Below are 13565 nucleotides of genomic sequence, written 5' to 3'. Positions count from 1 at the left end.
CTGCCGGATACTCTCCGTTTTACCTCTTGTACGGCCGTGAGCCTCAACTGCCGCTTGATACATTGTATCGAACGTCTCCTCCCGCACATTCTGAATACGCCCGTGAAGCCATTGCCCACGCCGACCATGCTCGCCAAGTCGCCCGTTCCCGCTTGCAAGCCTCCCAAGCTTCTCAGCAAGAGCACTATAACCGCCGCCACCTGGACAGTGCCTTCTTGCCTGGGTCCCTTGTATTGCTCTGGGTGCCTTCTCGCCGTGTAGGGCTCTCGGAAAAGCTTCTTTCTCGATATGTGGGCCCGTATCGCGTGCTGCGCCAAGTCACAGCCGTCACATACGAGATTGAGCCTGCCTTCACCGAGTGCAATTCCCGTACTCCACCCTCCGATATTGTGCACGTGTCGCGCCTTAAGCCCTACCACCTACCCTCTTCTGACACTCGCTGAGCCGCACCGCGACGGTGCTTTCACGCCCGGGGGTCATGCTACGGGTCGACTCAGAGAAGATGAGGCCGACGAAGTGAGAGGGCGCTTGGCGCGTGCTCGGGCGCTGAATCCTGCGCGGTGGCTTGTGTCTTGGCGTCCGGTGCGCCCTGTGCTTGTGTTGTGTTCAGTGTGACTGCACCAGTGTTCTGCGGGGTGTGAACGTCTCCTGCCACGTAACATCTATATATATATATATATATATATATATATATATATATTGAGGAAGGATGGATAGCTGGGCGAGTTTGTAATAATACATCGTGGAAGGGAACAGCGCGAACAAAACGACAGGGGAAGCAAGATTACACTCTCATCTGAAAGATCATTGCCGCGATTGTGGGAAGGAAAATGAGAAAAAGAAACAGAAAAAGTGCCGCCCTTTGGTCACAAAAACTAAAATTTTGTTTAGACACCGGGATAAATTAACCAGGGAGATTATGGAAGCTTATTTCATACGGAAGAAAGAATCACAGTGTATCAGCCAGCCTTCTTTGGCATTAGTTGACAAAGAAGTATCGTTTTTAGATAATTCGTGACTTGTTTCATTTCGGTTCTCAGGGGTGCCTTTGTTCGGAGTTCACCACGTTGCATATTGTGCGTTTGGTGATCTTGATTCCACTAGACCAATGCTCGTTGCTCTGTTTGTTCACGTGATTATGATGTATATATGTTTTCTTTTTTCAATAAAAAATTCAGTTTCGAGTACAGCGCTCGTCTTTGTGTCATCTTGCTTCGTCTGTCGTTTTGTTCGCGCTGTTCCCTCCCACGATGTGTGTGTGTATATATATATATATATATATATATATATATAGTAATAATGTATGAGTTAAGAGACGTTTTAAAGCAGCTACCAGAGCCATATTTATTAGTTGGGGATTTTTAACTTTTAAGACTCATTCATTGTTTTAGCGAAGTGAAAAAACTGATTTCATGAACTGTATTATTACCGCTGCGCACCTATCTATTCCTCAGTCATCCGGAGTCGTAAAACAAAATCGCAAACTGTGGTATACGAAAGAATGTAAAGAAGCAAAAAAGAAACAATACAAAACCTGGGGCATTTTTTGTCGATACCCAACACCAGACAATTTCATAACTTTTAAAAAGGTGAGAGCGAAAGTCTGATATATCCATTGCCGAAAAAACTTCGTGGCAAAAATACATGTCGGCCATCAGTAGCTTAACACCTTCAAAACAAATGTGAGAGAAGGTTCGAAAGCTGACTGGCTGCTAATCCCTCTTCAAAATAGAAACACACCCTAAAAGCAAAGACTGCCGACAAGCGCCAGTACAAATGAACCTTACATTAGTTATAGTTCAAGGAATCCATACAGTATTGTCCGCTGGTGAAGAGAGTGCACCAGGCCCTGACGAAATACATTATCAAATTCTAGCCCACCCCTCTGAACCAGCTGTAGAGGCACTTTTATGATTTTTTAACAAAGTTTGGGTATCGGCGAAAAAACCTGAAGCATGGAAGAACGCTAGTATTGTTTTGTTTTAAGAACGGGAAGACCACCAACCTTTCCCAGTAGTTATAAGCCCATAGCCTTACCAGTTGTCTGGCGAAATCCTTTGAAAGTGTACTGAATATAAGATTGACTTTTGTCCTTCAATCCCGTGAACTTCGTGACGTCCATTAATGTGGTTTCAAAAAAGCATGCTCACCAACCGACCATCTGGTTCGTCTCGCAAACCTATTCCGAGAAGATTTTGTTCGCAAACAGCACTGTCTTGCTGTCTTTTTCGAGGCAGAGAAGGCATAGGACACAACCTGGAAGTTCGGGATCCTTCAAGATATTGCTGAGCTTGGCATCCGTGGCAGGATGTTGAAATGCTTAAAAAACTTTTTGTCTAACCATTCATTCCATGTACGCCTATGCTCAATCCTTTCAAGGAATTTTATTCAAAAGAATGGGATTCTTCAGGGGTGTATGCTAAGCACAAAACTTTTTATTCTAAAGATGAAATCTTTTCGCAAAATAATCCCAAGTTCCATTACGTACTCTGTCTATGTAGATGATCTTCAGATAGCTTGCACGTCCTTCAACATACCGACATGTGAAAGACAAATACAGATAAGGATCAATCAACTGGCATCATGGGCGTACAGAAATGGTTTCCGCTTTTCTCCACAGAAAACAGTCGCCAGCCTTTTCTCTCTCAAACGGGGCTGAGAGACAGATCCCACACAACACCTTAACGAAACCGAATTGCCAATAAAAAAACGAACACAAATTTTTTGGAATAACTTTGAGAGAAAACTTACTTTCCTGCCTCACACAAACGCATTGATAAAGAAAGCTTCTCAGTCCCCGAACTTACTCAAAGTCCTTTCACGCAAACACTGGGGTTCCGATAGGGCATGCCTTTCGCAAATTTATCACTCTGCTGTACGCTCGTGCTTGCACTATGGTTGCATATTGTGTGGTTCAGCAAGATCGTCATACTTGAAACGACTGGACCGAGTACACAACTTACGTTTGAGTCTTTCAACTGGTACATACAGAACGTCAGCAATAAACAGTCTGCATGTACAAACTAATGAACCACCACTTGCAGACAGATGAACAATGCTCACATGCTCATACGTTCTAAAAATCCGCCCATTGCTGAAAAATATCTCTTATCCAATAGTTTCAAAATTCCCATCTCGAACAATGTTTACCAATAAGCCCCAAACAGTCAGGCCACTTGTTCTCCGCTTAGAAGAGAAATTCCAATAATTAGACGTAATTGACACATTTCCTAATATTGCTCGGAAACCCAATCCTCGCCTGTCTTGGTACTGTCTGCTCTCCGCATGCGAGTTCACATTAACACCATTTCACATTAACACCATGTTCATGTACACAGCTCGACAGACTAAGGAATAAAGACTTCCCACAATTTTTCGATGAACAGGTCCCATTCCATTCCAGATTACTCTTAGGAGAAAATTCATTCATCGGAATTTCTTGCATTACATTGTTTTTAAAAGAAGCAAAACTTCTAACCCGATTGTAGTTTTTTTTTTAAGTTTTTAACTCCTGCCTACCAAACAAACATGACGGCCTTAGTTGCCTATGTGCATAAAACCAAGCACAAGAGAAAAAAATTCTCATATTTGTTACTATTTTTCTTACCGACGTCAGCAGGTACGGATTAGCGATGAGGTAACGATAGATTCATCTTGTTTGCACGAATATAACGCGAAGGAGGTTTTTCAGCCCTCAGGAAGATTCTAAAAGTAATATCACTACCATTGTAACGCTATCTCAAACTAAGAGGAAAACAATAGCTGAGTGCCCCCCCTCCTCCAAAAAAAAAGAAAGGAAACTGAGACAACACACTAAAATACGGAAACAACGGACAGGTCGACAATTTACGTAAGGCAACGTTCTATATGTGCGTGCCATAATCTGGTGAACAAAAGCCTCCAATACATTAAAAACGGGATACATGCGACGTTTTGATCGACGACATTCGCGCGGCAGAAAACGTCGCGGCGGCGCGACGCCCGGCTGGAGACGCAAGGGGCGTAGAAGCGGCGGCGTGCCGCCGCGTATCCCTCGACGCGAAAGCAAATGTGATCAACAAGTGGCAAACACCACTGTGCAAGGAGGTCTGTGAGAACAGCGACGCTGACCATTCTGTTAAAATGAGGAAAGTTTCACTTCGACACCATTGTACAAATTTTAGCACGCGCGCTTAAGTATCACTAAAGATTTGCGTGCTCGAATGCATGCCGTCGCGTACCTTTGGACGCCCGCTCAGCCGCGGACACCAGCGGCTGCGGTTTTCTTCGACACATTCGCTTCAGGGAGGGAGTGCAGGCATTCCGATCCAAGATTCGTCCGTGTGCTCGAAAAAAAAGCGACATTTCAAGTCTTATGAAGCGTTTATTTTCACGACAATAGCATTTCTGTGCCAAGAAAACTGCGTAGCTCGACGACCATGGCGGCCATGTTGGCGGCGGCAGGCAGAGGACCGGGAGAGCGGACATTCTGCGCTGCTATTGGCTAGCTTCAGCCGCCGCTTCCGGTCTCACTGGACGCCGCGCGTCAAAATCTAGCCGGTCCTGATCGGCGGCGGTGGGCGTTTTTCTCGACGCCGGGCGTCAAATCTGCGCCATCGGGCGAAAATCGACGACTCGCCGCGGTAAAAACGCTTCATGTATTCCGGCCTTTAATGTGCACAGTCACTGTCATTGAGATGCCGTCACTACACCGTGTTCCAAGCGGCGCAGTTCTGCGCCCGTTTGCCCTTCTTTCCTTTGCCTACTCCTCTCAACTATTTCAGTGTCTTCTCTTTCTCAACGAACCGTACCGCCTTCTTTCACCATCCACACCCAGATTCTTGGCACTTGCTTACCGCACGCCTTGCCCCAAGGTAACTGAAAAGCTGGGTTCTCCTTTGACTTGTGAGCTTAATAGCGAAGCTACCTTGTGGAGAAAAAGGACAATTCACACTACATTCATAACATAGTTCCAAATATAACGAGCGGTGCATTCGGAAGCATTAATTCTTTCCTCCCGCGGAATTTTCCTTTTCAGTTCACGGTACTTCACATTTTCCGCCACAGAGAGTTCCGGGCCTTAGTAATGATTATACCGCTCCTGCGCCGTCGCAGCAATTTCATGAGCATTTATGTCGTCTGTATTGAACTTCTCTTTATCCCTTCTATGTTAACGTAGTTAGAAACAACTAAATTTCTTTCAGTATGCCGCAAGTGCAAAAAATGTGAGCACTACTGGCTGGTGCAGCTCGAGGACGGAACGCTGGGGAGCATGTGTACGGACCGCCTGCGACAGCTGAGTGCGCGTGGTATCTTTTCAGACCACTAGGGGCTTTTTCCTGCAGCAGACACAAGAGAAAAAAAGCCTCCGTCTCCACTTCACCGATAATTAGGCTCAGAACCCTCCATAAAGCAACGTGAACTGACGGGCAAGTTGGTCTGATATGGTGAAACAGCGCAACGACACAAGGGCAATGAAAAGAAAAGCCCTAAGACAGCGCTGTGTTGTGTGATTTCTTTTCTATCTCCTTGTGCCGTTGCACTGTTTCACTTTACTCCACAAAAGCCTTGAAGTGTCAGTAGCCAAGAGCTACCAATTCTCACCCTCATCTTCGCCGGTCAGCTCTGGTGCGCAAACCCGTGAACTACTACAGAAACAGTCTTCGTCCCAGTGCTGTGCATGCAGCAAACTTCATAACGGAGGGAGGGGTGTAACAATTCGCGGAATCGACGGCCGCGACAACCCAGCGAGAGGTGATTCTGACTGCACCCGGAGTCGTGCGAAAGAAGCGGAATGGTGACGGCTATAAACACTCCCGCGTGTTTTTGTTTTTTTTTAATCAAAGAGAGAGTTAGTCTGTTTCAGGCTAGCTATGCGCACACTGTACTTTTTCGAGGCCCCCCGTTTCTGCCCTGACAAGGCTCCAAGGCTCGGCCAAATTACCAGGTGCCCCCGCTATATTCAGCCATATATAGCTGCTTTTTTTTTCTTTCTACTGTACTTTATTTTGGCTCTGCCAAATCGCGAAGAGTTTAGATGTGTATATTTCTGTCGTTCCCTGCCTTGCTGCTGTTGCCCTGTAGAGGGGGGCTGTGGGCCTTTGTCAAGCTGCCGTTTACGAGCAGCTTTTACCCACAACCTCCTCCATCATACCGATGAAAATACAGATTATTATTATTATTATTAATATTAAAATATGCCATGGAAAGATAGGTGGAGGCAAATTAACCCACATTACTGACCACTGAGGGCAGTTACTCTATTTTTGCATTTTGGCTAAACACATAAATAAAGAATGAAAAAAAGAGAACGTTTCAGCTTTTGCGTTCTCGGCGAAACTTCTGGCACCGAAATGTAAAGCATGCATGCCAAAAAACTTGTAATACATCAGTACCCTTCTAGCTGTGTGCTAGGGACTAGTTTTATTTCCTGCGTTGAAAAGAAAGCACGCGAATATGAGAAAAATCTCAAGTGGTCGCGTGCTGCGCGCCGCAACTGCAGTGCTCTCAAACGCGGAATTCATGAACGAAGCCGGTTTCGATCGGGCCACGAATGTCAAAGCGTGAAAACATGAAATGGGGGCTGGCAGCAAAATTAAGAGTAACTCATGCGACCCCGCCGTATTCAGTGGAGACAACAGCGGGAGTGCCAGTTCCTGGTAGCTATAAGCAGGCACAAACAAAGCAGAGTTCCTAGTCCTCGGTCGGCCGATTCATCTATATTCTGTGCCGGAGAAAAATTGGTGCTTTCAGAGGTAGACCCCTGCGTAGTGACAAAAAGAATTATTTTCAATTTGTGTAGTTAGGCCACATGCCAGTTAGCTGCGCTAGCAGTTCGGTTTTTCTCTTCGGTTCCGGTGTTCAGATCCAGTGTTCACGGATGGTAGTTGTTCGGACAGCTATAATGGGTTAACGTCCGTATAGGCGGCATTGGTCATTCTCGAGATTCATAGATCCCTGGAAGTATTCTCCTGGAACAGTGGTGCAGCGGTCAAGCGATGCTCCATTGCCCTTCTGTGGCAGGTGCTGCCATCGGGAGGACTTGGGTTGCTTGGGTTAGGGTGCGATGCAGGTTGCTCTTCACCAGCAGCCTCTCACGATTAATTGAGCAGCCCCCTAGCACCGCGGACAGGCTGCTCGGTGCGCAGGTGAGCAGCCTGCCACAAAACCGGTTTAACGTCCCGGCTTTGGGACGTTAAACCCCGATAAGCCTAAACCAAATATTCGCGCCATCATCGAACGAACGCGACTGTGTTCAGAAATTCCGCGTTGGAGAGCCCTGATATCACTACGAGCAAGGCATGGTAACACTGGCGTTTTTCGTATTTGGAGTGCTTTTTTTTTTCAAAGAGAGAAAAGATAATCTATGGAACACATGAATTAAAACTGCATAATTAGGCATTTTTTTGGCACTCCCAACATTTTGGCTTAGGAACCATCGCCGCAAACGCAATAGCTAATGTTAATTTTTGTCAATTTTGGAATTTTTCTGTTGAAGAGAATGCAGAAGTACTGTTATAAATTACATACGATGGTGAACAACGCACTAGAAATTTACTCCACATATCTTGCCGGGGTGTATTTAAATTTTTTGGCTCCAGATAGCTGGGTCATTTGTTAAGTAGCCCACCGTGTAACGGGGAATAGCCGTCAAGTGTGAGTGTTGATGTTGCGTCTCTTTTTTTTTTGTTTTTTTTTTCTTTTTTCTGGAAGAGCGAGAAGGGAAGGGGACGGACGGCAGCCCCCTTCTTCGGGTCTTGCCTTCGCTAAGTGCCTGGACCCCTTTTCAAAACTTTAGCTCAGGCTACAGTGACCGCTGGCAAACATTTTAGTTTGCTTTTATTTTCTGCGCAAGTAACATGACGGTCGCTATTTGTTGTTCACCTCTTTTAGAAGACACGCAAAGTTGTGCTTCTAGTTTTGTAATTCTACCGCTCTGAAAAGGACTTTATCGTCGGCGTCACTGAGTCGTAATTTTCTCCAAATGCACGCGTCCACTGTTCATCGCTCCGTTCTCACGCCGGCTGAATCTCAACACTATTCCAGTGATCTCTTCCCTCTCTCCGGTTTATTGCATTACGCCCTCGAACGAGGAAAGACTGCCTCATTATAAGAGCTTGCTCTCATCAACAAATAAGCGCGACTCAGTCGCATTATACAAAGGTACGAGTGGGTGTACACACGCTGACCACAGAAACAGACCTCCGGAACGACTCTATTTCTGAGTCACTTGAGGCGCCTTCCTCCAGGTCATGAATGGCAAGCAAGCACCTGCGCAAGAATGCGCCTTTTGCAGCGCATCTTCAGGATAGCTAACGTTGAAAGGAACTTTCGCGGTGCGAATCTGCGAAAAAGAGAACGACTGCATATGTGGGTCGCGTTTAACATTTGCGCAGTATGATTTTGTTGAAGCACGCTCTGTGTAAGGAGTTAGCGATTGCGTACTCTGCGGCATAAACTTTGAGATGGGTGTGTTATTACTCAACTTCCGTGACCGTAAACACACTTTCGTTGCGAGTAAGAAACTTTCAACTTTTTTGCATACACTATCACCTCGATTGCGACGTGCTGTACGCTAAGATCAATGGCTAACGCTGCACGCTTATCAGGCGTGCAGTTCCAGCTGCATGACATGCTCACGAGTTGGGAATTGCACACGTTGCGCTTGTGCAATGTGGCTAACGGGCATGGAGGAACCGAAAAGCGCACTGTAAGGCGTTGCGATTTCACAGACACTTGTATTAGGGTGCTTTCCATGTGTAAGTATGACAGACCGGCCAATACGATCGAAAATAATAATGCCTTTATTTTCCATCACAAGGATGAGGGAGGCAGAGAGAAAAAGCTAGGGGTGTAGCTTGACGAGCTCTCGCCTCCCCCAAAATAGATAAAAGATGTACAGGAAAAAATACGCAGACAGCATAACAGCATACCAGAAAAGGTAAAAAAAAGAAAGAAAACCCAGCAGTAATACTAAAGAAATAAAGGAAGCATGAACAGAACCTATTTTTTGACACAACTGTAACACATTGTAACGCGTAAAAATCAAACGTAAAGGTAAATTACACAAAAATTACAAATTGCAAAATTGTAATCACATAAATTTAAACACAATTACAGGAATTATAATTCAGAAGATACAAAATCACAACCACAAAAAAATTGTACAAAATTACAGAAATTAGAATTCAAAAGTTACACCCGGTTACATATATTTGAAACAAAGTTTTGCAACTTTTTTTTTCGAGTGGCTATGGTAGAGGTACCTCAGCATCTGTTTGCCATAACCGGTTCTGTATGCACAAATGTGCCATATTTCGTTGCTTCTTGTTTTATACGATGCGTGCTTTTTGCATAATGAAGCCAGTGGGGCAATGAAAGGAGTATTTTTATTGTCGGTTTTGTATTTAGAGAGTAAGCAGTGTACATATAAATCATTAATTGCCATTATGTCCCCTTTCTCAAAAAGTGGTTTGGATGGGTGGTCATATGCTACATTATATACTATTCTAAGAATTCTTTATGGTTGGGTAAGTAATTTTCGGAGGTTTGTGAAAGATGTATTTCCCCATACCAAGTGGCAGTAATTTAGATGCGAGCACAACAATGACTTATACAGAAGCATTTTCACATTTACAGGGAGAATGTTTTTGTGAGCGTAAACTGTTCCTATGACACGGGATAGTTTAGATGCTATGTAATTTGTGTGCTCTTCCCAAGTCATTTTCTCATTGAAAAATACACCTAGTATTTTGAAAGAGGTAACAACATCTATTTCATAATTATCAAGAAATATACCATTATTATTTTGGATGTTCTTGTTCTTAGGGCGGAAAATAATACTGCGCCACTTAACAGAAATATCGGACATTTTCAATCAATGCATGGCTGAGCTGCTTCACGTGCCCCCTGCCTTGGAGAAAGTACTACTGCACGGGCGGTTCTAGACCGTTGGTTCTCAGAACTGTCGAGGCACTCTATAGCATTGTAGTATTGAGTTCCATCTTTTCTCGAAGATGAAGTCGATACCATTGCAGAAAGTGAAATAGTAAAGCAAGCGAACTACGTTTTTCTGCGCTAAGTGCTTCTCATCACAAGACCGATGATTTCGCCTCTCCCCGCCAGGGGAGCCACGCCGCGCTGCTGTCCTGCTTCCAAACAAGACCTTCATAAAGTTAATGCATTGAGTTTGGGTCGCCTGCTTCCTTTTTGATCCAAGTCTACCAAAACTGTTGTGGAGTGTTCAGAGATTTTAGTACGTTTAGGAACAGTCAGTGCTGCCAGAGCTATCCTGACAAACCGAGTAACGGGCAGGGCTTCCGGGTAGCCCAGAACGACTAATCGGAGTGACCTGAGCAGACACGAGGAGAACTTGTATTTGTCGTATTTCGTGGCTCCGGGGCATTTACTTAATAGATCTGCGTGTGCCAGTTTCCGCTGTTGTGCTGTGCTGTAATACCTAGGTTATCGATGTGGCTTTGCTTGCCTACTAAACTTGTTTATTTTGTTGCAAGATCGCATCTGTCCTTCCAACGAGCGAAATGCGTTAAAAAAATGAACATGACAGCTTAAAAAATTTTCAGCGACATTCAGGTGGTTCGATGCAGTGAACTTCGTAAACAGAATGACCTTTTAGGAGAACGCTTTTACATTCTATGCTCTTTTATTTGATGCAACCCCCTAAGTCCCCCCTCCCCATCGCACTTATTCCTTCTGAGAGGGTGGTATGTGGACCGCTCAGCCCACCGGACAGAAACCCTGGACCAGTAGGAGACCACCCATGAGGCCTTTCTTTTGTCCAGTAAAGTTGCTTTAAGGCCCACGGCACTTCTGCTCTATCATACATACATTAAAGAATACGCATACATACGCTACATACACACACACACACACATACATACATACATACATACATACATACATACATACATACATACATACATACATACATACATACATACATACATACATACATACATACATACATACATACATACATACATACATACATACATACGTACGTACGTACGTACGTACGTACGTACGTACGTACGTACGTACGTACATACATACATACATACATACATACATACATACATACATACATACATACATACATACATACATACATACATACATACATACATACATACATACATACGCATACATTAAAGAATGAAAATGAATAATTTTGCCATCCATTCAACAGCCAATCTTAAACAAAATCTACTTCACAACCAAACGCGATGACCGCAATACTGGTATGTAACACATACGCGAACTAATTACGGTAAGCAAATGATTGCTTACACCCTACCTGCCATGCTCAATGCACTAATCTCAGAGAATATTGATGTTTTACAGGTTTCATTGTCTACTCTACACAATTATTTTTGCCACTAATATTGAGCGTGTGTTTATATTATAAACCATTGGGTTAGTCATCGTAAACCAGTACTATGTATGTTCCTTGCCTATTGTACTTTTGTGACTGAGTGAGTGATTATATTCATGCTGCTGTATTTTTGAATACTAACCTATGTAGCTTTGCAGATTCACCTTTTTGTTTGTTATTTTGTTTGTTTGTTTCTTTCTTCATGATTTGTGCTTTGTTTTGAAAGCACTGCCATCCCGCACTGCTGCTGCTGCCAACAAACGGGCTTTAGGACCTGTCAAGCTGCTTCCGCAGCTTTTTTCCTCAAACCTGTTCGTTCTCTATCTCTCATCTATTCTGCAAACGTCTCATCTATTTCTCATCTATTTTGCAAACGTAAAAATAAAGCACTTACTTACTTACTATCGCCGCCACGACACAGCAGATCACAAGGGGCCTTGTTCAGAAGAGCGACCGCTAGCGTTCTCGGAAAGGTGTGAATTTTAGGCACTTTATAACGCACTCGGTGGGCTGCTTCCCAATTTTGTGGAACAAAACCGTTTACGCTAATTGGCTACAACAGAAACGCAGCAGTGGAAGCGTGCGATGTGCTTGACGTCTTCAGATTTTTGTGAAGACAGCGCAAAGAAAAGACAGCATACGGAGCTGCGATACCAACACCTTTCAAGCGCCAACATCCAGCCATCCGATTGGCACTGCTGACTGCAGTAGCGCCATGCGCTGCCAACTTCACGAGATCCATTCGGGCCGATCGACAGTGCCATTTTAATCATCGTTTAGCCTCTCCGGCGGCTTTTTGATCCGCTGGTTTCTGCGCACCGGCGGCGGATGCGCCGGGGCAGCCGGTGCAGCAGGGACGGTGGCCTCCCGCGCGGCGGCGGTGGTGGCGGCGGCGGTAGCCTCCTGGGCGGCGGCGGTGGTGGCCCCCCGGGCGGCGGCGGCGGCGGTGGCCTCCCGGGCGGCGGCGGTCGTGGCCTCCCGGGCGGCGGCGGTGGTGGCCTTCCGGGCGGCGGCGGCGGTGGCCTCCCGGGCGGCGGCGGCGGTGGCCTCCAGGGTGGCGGCGGTGGTGGCCTCCCGGGTGGCGGCGGTGGTGGCCTCCAGGGTGGCGGCGCTGGTGGCCTCCCGGGCGGCGGCGATGGTGGCCTCCCGGGAGGCGGCGTCGGCGGCGGGGGACTCCGGGTCCGACTCCGGGTCGAACTCCGGGGCTGCGGCGAACTCCGGGGCTGCGGCGAACTCCGGGGCTGTGGCGAACTCCGGGGCAGAAGGGGCCGCTGGGGCCTCCTTAAGGGCCAGGAAGGCCGGGGGTGCTGTTTCGGATGGGGGCGAGGAACTCCTAGGGAAACGGATGGGACATGTGTAAACAGCAGTGCTGCATGTATGAGAAACTTTACCTCCCTTAGAGCTTGACTAGATGCATTTGAGACGTGACACGTCGTACTGCAATGCCATCTCTGCATTAATCTTCCATCCCGTACTTCGAACTCCAGCTGCTTTTTATAGCGTGAGCTCAGCTCAGTCTAAATAAGAAAGCTCAGCCTTGTGTGCGGCATCCAGGATTAAACTTGCTGAGGTGCTGTTCTGCTCCTCTCACGATGTCATTCTGGGCTCCGACTTTCTCACACTTCACCATGCGACCATCGACAGCGCCCATGCCATCATTGAATTGTCTGTTCTCTGGTGCCTTGTTGTGCTACACCTGTCCCCGAGTCGGTAAAATCCTGGTCGCTTACGGTACTGACATCCCTGCCTTCTCTAGAGCCCTGGTCCTCATCTCGTGGATCTGCGGTTCTGATTCGACTGTTCTCTTCATTTCGACTGATGCTGCCGACCGTCGCCACTGTTTCCTCCTTCCGTTGGCTCTTCTGAATATATGCGATGGCCACAGCGAAGTTACGAACCCTTTTCGTGCTCATCAACGCTTCTACATGGCGAATGTGGTGGTGGTGATGGTGGTAATGATTTATTTTTAAAAATAAGAAAGTGAAGCAAAGGAGTGTTGCCGGCCGCGGCAATTGCTATGTAATATCTTAAGCAACCGAGCTCCAGCCGGCGGAAATGAAAGGGAAAGGGAGAGGATAGTGAGGAGAAGTATAGAGGGGAGCGCTTGTCTGCGTCGTTTCCTTTCCGTCCCTTGTGTTCCCCTGTGCGCTATTTTTACATCATGAACGTTAGCCAACTTGCCAAACTTTCG

At 46.1% G+C, this 13565-nt stretch overlaps 1 protein-coding gene across 1 annotated transcript in view; it reads right to left on the bottom strand.

Moving 5' to 3' along the window:
- Nucleotides 1–8584: 8584 nt before the first annotated feature.
- The window catches only part of LOC149350399 (uncharacterized), a 103162-nt gene continuing 98181 nt past the window's right edge, over nucleotides 8585–13565 (bottom strand). The window contains exons 10-11 of the mRNA XM_089575527.1: nucleotides 12470–12707; nucleotides 8585–8602 (exon numbers count right to left, since the gene is read on the bottom strand). Of these exons, the coding sequence (XP_089431653.1) occupies nucleotides 8585–8602; nucleotides 12470–12707 (256 nt within the window). The remainder of the gene's footprint in view (nucleotides 8603–12469; nucleotides 12708–13565) is intronic.

This window comes from Amblyomma mixtum, chromosome 3, assembly GCF_055824585.1.
Source record: "Amblyomma mixtum isolate Tamu chromosome 3, ASM5582458v1, whole genome shotgun sequence".
In the NCBI taxonomy this organism is placed as follows: domain Eukaryota; kingdom Metazoa; phylum Arthropoda; class Arachnida; order Ixodida; family Ixodidae; genus Amblyomma; species Amblyomma mixtum.
This window is presented reverse-complemented; position numbering and strand designations above follow the sequence as displayed.